The sequence below is a fragment of the Microtus ochrogaster genome, chromosome 18, assembly GCF_000317375.1.
Source record: "Microtus ochrogaster isolate Prairie Vole_2 chromosome 18, MicOch1.0, whole genome shotgun sequence".
In the NCBI taxonomy this organism is placed as follows: Eukaryota; Metazoa; Chordata; class Mammalia; order Rodentia; family Cricetidae; genus Microtus; species Microtus ochrogaster.
Window position 1 is genome coordinate 63,600,401 of NC_022020.1, and position 3,472 is coordinate 63,603,872.

Sequence of the window (3,472 nt, forward strand, 5' to 3'; positions counted from 1 at the left end):
TGTGTGTGTGTGTGTATGTGTGTATGTATATGTGTGTGTATGCGTGTGTGTATGTGTGTGTGTATGTGTGTGTGTATGCGTGTGTGTATGTGTGTGTATGTGTGTATATGAGTGTGTGTGTATGCTTGTGTGTATGTGTGTATGCGTGTGTGTGTGTATGCGTGTGTGTGTGTATGCGTGTGTGTATGTGTGTGTATGCCTGTGTGTGTATGTGTGTGTGTATATGCGTGTATGTGTATGCGTGTGTGTGTGCGTGTGTATATGCGTGTATGTGTATGCGTGTGTGTCTGTGTGTATGAGTGTGTGTGTATGCTTGTGTGTATGTGTGTGTATGTGTGTGTATGCATGTGTGTGTATGTGTATGTGTGTGTATGTGTATGTGTGTGTATGTGTGTGTGCGTGTGTGTATGTATGTGTGTGTGTATGCGTGTATGTGTATGCGTGTGTGTGTGTGCATGTGTATATGCGTGTATGTGTATGTGTCTATGTGTGTGTGTATGCGTGTGTGTGTATATATGCGTGTGTGCACGTGTACAAATGACACAGGTTTGAAGTTCAGGGGACAACTCTCTGCAACAGTTCTCTCTTTTCAGGAGGGAACTAAGTTCCTGTGGATGGAACTAAGGCGTGCTGCAAGCACTCCCGCAGACTGACTCATTTCAACGGCCCACTTCACTTGATTTATTATTTCAGATTTATTTATTTTATGTGTGTAAGTGTTTTGCCTGAATGTATATATGTTCACCACAGACTGGCCTGGTGCTTGAGGAGATCAGAAAGGGGTGTGGGATCCTCTGAAACTGGAGGTACAGATGGTTGTGAGCCCCTCTGTGGGTGCTGGGAACCAAACCTGGGCCCTCTGTAAGAGCAGCACATGCCCTAACAGCTGAGCTGTCTCTCCAGCCCCTTAATATGATGTTTAAAGTGAATTTAATCATGTAAAAAAAAATCATGCTTAGGGGGCTGGAGAGATGGCTCAGTGGTTAAGAGCACTGACTGCTCTTCCAGAGGACCCGGGTTCAATTCCCAGCACCCGCATGGCAGCTCACAACTGTCTGAAGATCAGTTCCAGGGGATCTGACACCTTCACACCAATGCACATAAAATAAAGTTAAATAAACCATAAAAATATTTTTAAAAAATCATGCTTAAAAACCCCTTCGATTAGGCAAGTCTTAGGGCAGATGCTAACCTATATTTACACACTATATTTTATTTTTAAATTTTATAAAATAGCTATATCCTAGTGAACTCACAAGTAAAGCCATCGCAGAACCAGTTTAAGCAATTCACTGAAATGCTTGCCTAGTTCCAGCTTGCCATTCTAAACGTGAAGAGGCTCACTGACACGTGAGGCCAGTTCTTCTGAGACAAACACCGACCTGCTTGTTCCAGTCAAATCGAAGGTAGGCCCTAGAAACGGTCTTCCACACCGGGGACCATCAACACTGCTCTCTCAGGTTCCCGATTGCTGCGGAGGCTGTGCTGCCAGCCGGACAGGCTCAGTTCGCCCTCAGCCAGAGCTGAGGTCTTCTCTCTCAGCTTTCTCTACTGGCCGTTCAATGCCTTGCATTGCCAGTCAGTCGGAAGCCAAACCCGTGACAGCTAATGATGTTTAATACACCAGCTGCCACATAGAAGCAGAAACGCAAACACTAGGAAATCACATGGAAGCAGTCACACACTGCTATCAGAGAACAAGACACTACTCCGCTGCAATCTACCGACGGCTTGCTAGTGTTTGGTAAGACCAGAAAAGGATATTTCTGAGGTTTAATGTTGTTGTCAGAGCTCGGAAGTGTTCTTCAAGCTCCTGAAGTAGATTTTCTGCCTGAAAATAAACCTTAGGTAACTGAATGAGATATTTATATTAGTGTAGGACATCATAAATATCATGGAGTACCTAAACATACATGCCCATTGATTTCGTTTTCTTTCTTTTTTTTTATTGTGGTGGTTGTTGTTTGAGACAGGGCTTCCCTATTCATCCCAGCTGTGCTGGAACCATTGTATGGACCCAGATGGCTTCCAACGTTCATTAATCTCCTCCTGCCTCACAGTCTTGGGAAAATAAGTCATTCCCCATGATGCAGGCAACTTGTTTTGTTTTTTGAGGCACGGTCTGCTTATGTATCCCAGACTGACCAGGAACTCAGATCCTCCTGCCTCGGCTCTCCAACACGGGGATTACAGGCCTGTGCCAGCATGAGGGCTATGATGGACAAGATCTAAACAAGACAGAGGGGCTGTAAGTCGTCTCCCTGGAGATGTGAGCACAGGAAACAGTTCAGGGCGAATCAAAGGCCAGTGGGCCCTTTGTTTGAGCTTTGGCTGTTTAATAGTGTACTGCACAACGCCTACAGAAATGCCACTGTGGTGACTGCCAGGCTTTCGGGTTGTTTGATGCTTTACAGTCCACACATCCTGTATGTGTCAACCTTGTGTGATCTTGTCCCAACACCTTTGGTGCCCGTCCTGCGGATGGAAGCACGGGTCCTGGAATCTGGACCCTGCGCTCTTCAGTGTAGGTTCCCTGTGGCAGGTAGCCTTCCGAAAGAATGTAAATTAAGTGGGTTCTAGTGGACTCTTTTAAATGGGACAAACACAAGGACCTGCCATGGTCCTCATGGTTATGCTGGCAGGGGTTATCAGAAACGCCACAGTAGGAACTGCTTTGGCAGGGGCCGGAGAAGACACCAGGAGAAGGAATGGGGCGGAGCTTCGGCTTGAGGCGGAGCCTTTAGGAGGGAAAGGAGGGGTGGGCGGGATCTGGGACAAGGCAGTGGGACCTGGAGAAAGGGGAAAGCACTCTCAGATGGCTAGGGACTAGCACAGAATTGAAGTGGGGGAGGGGAGAGGCTGAGCAAGGTATGGGACAAGGATCCGGGCTCTGTAGGAACAAGTTTCATCCCCGGCAGCTCAGCGTCCGCCATCTACCTCTTTGGCTCACGACTTCGGTTCCCCAACAACTCCTATGGCTGTGACCTCGATCCTTTCCAGTACCCTAAAGCCGGTGACCTCGGTCCACGGAGCCCTAGGGCACGCGTCACTCACCGCGTTCTGCAGCACGTCCCCGCAAGGAACTTCCGGCGCCCGGGCGTCCATCTGCACAGGCGTAGCAGTCTGGGGTCCTGGGTTTTGGGTGAACCCAGCAGGTGTCGAGCTTTGGGTAGAGCACTGGCAACCCTGGAGAGAGCGCTGGGGCAGGTGCAGACCGGACCAGCAGCCGGCCAATCCGGCTTTGCTGCGTGTTTTCATCCTTCAGAGAAGGTGACCTGGGAGGAACTCGTCGGTACTTAGTTATTCTTGTTACTGTGACACAGTAAACACGGCAAGATAGTCAGCCCCCTAGCCACTTCTGAATGCACAGTGCAATGCAGTAAGCACACCACCCTGCCTCTCCATCTCCAGAGCTTCTGGTCTCCCACTGATACTCAGTGCCCATCAAACAGCAAGGGACCCTCCCCTCTTG

At 48.8% G+C, this 3,472-nt stretch overlaps 1 protein-coding gene across 2 annotated transcripts in view; it reads right to left on the bottom strand.

Annotated features, from left to right (window-relative positions):
- Nucleotides 1-3,271, bottom strand: part of Hsbp1l1 (heat shock factor binding protein 1 like 1) — a 6,219-nt gene extending 2,948 nt beyond the window's left edge. Inside the window, exons 1-2 of one of the 2 annotated variants that reach the window (XM_005356303.3) lie at nucleotides 3,055-3,271; nucleotides 1,765-1,831 (exon numbers count right to left, since the gene is read on the bottom strand). In XM_005356303.3, coding sequence (XP_005356360.2) covers nucleotides 1,765-1,831; nucleotides 3,055-3,258 — 271 coding nt within the window. In that variant the 5' untranslated portion in view covers nucleotides 3,259-3,271. Of the gene's footprint in view, nucleotides 1-1,764; nucleotides 1,853-3,054 lie in introns of both variants that reach the window. The other variant, XM_026783648.1, reaches the window with a different exon arrangement.
- Between the last annotated feature and the right edge of the window lie 201 nt (nucleotides 3,272-3,472).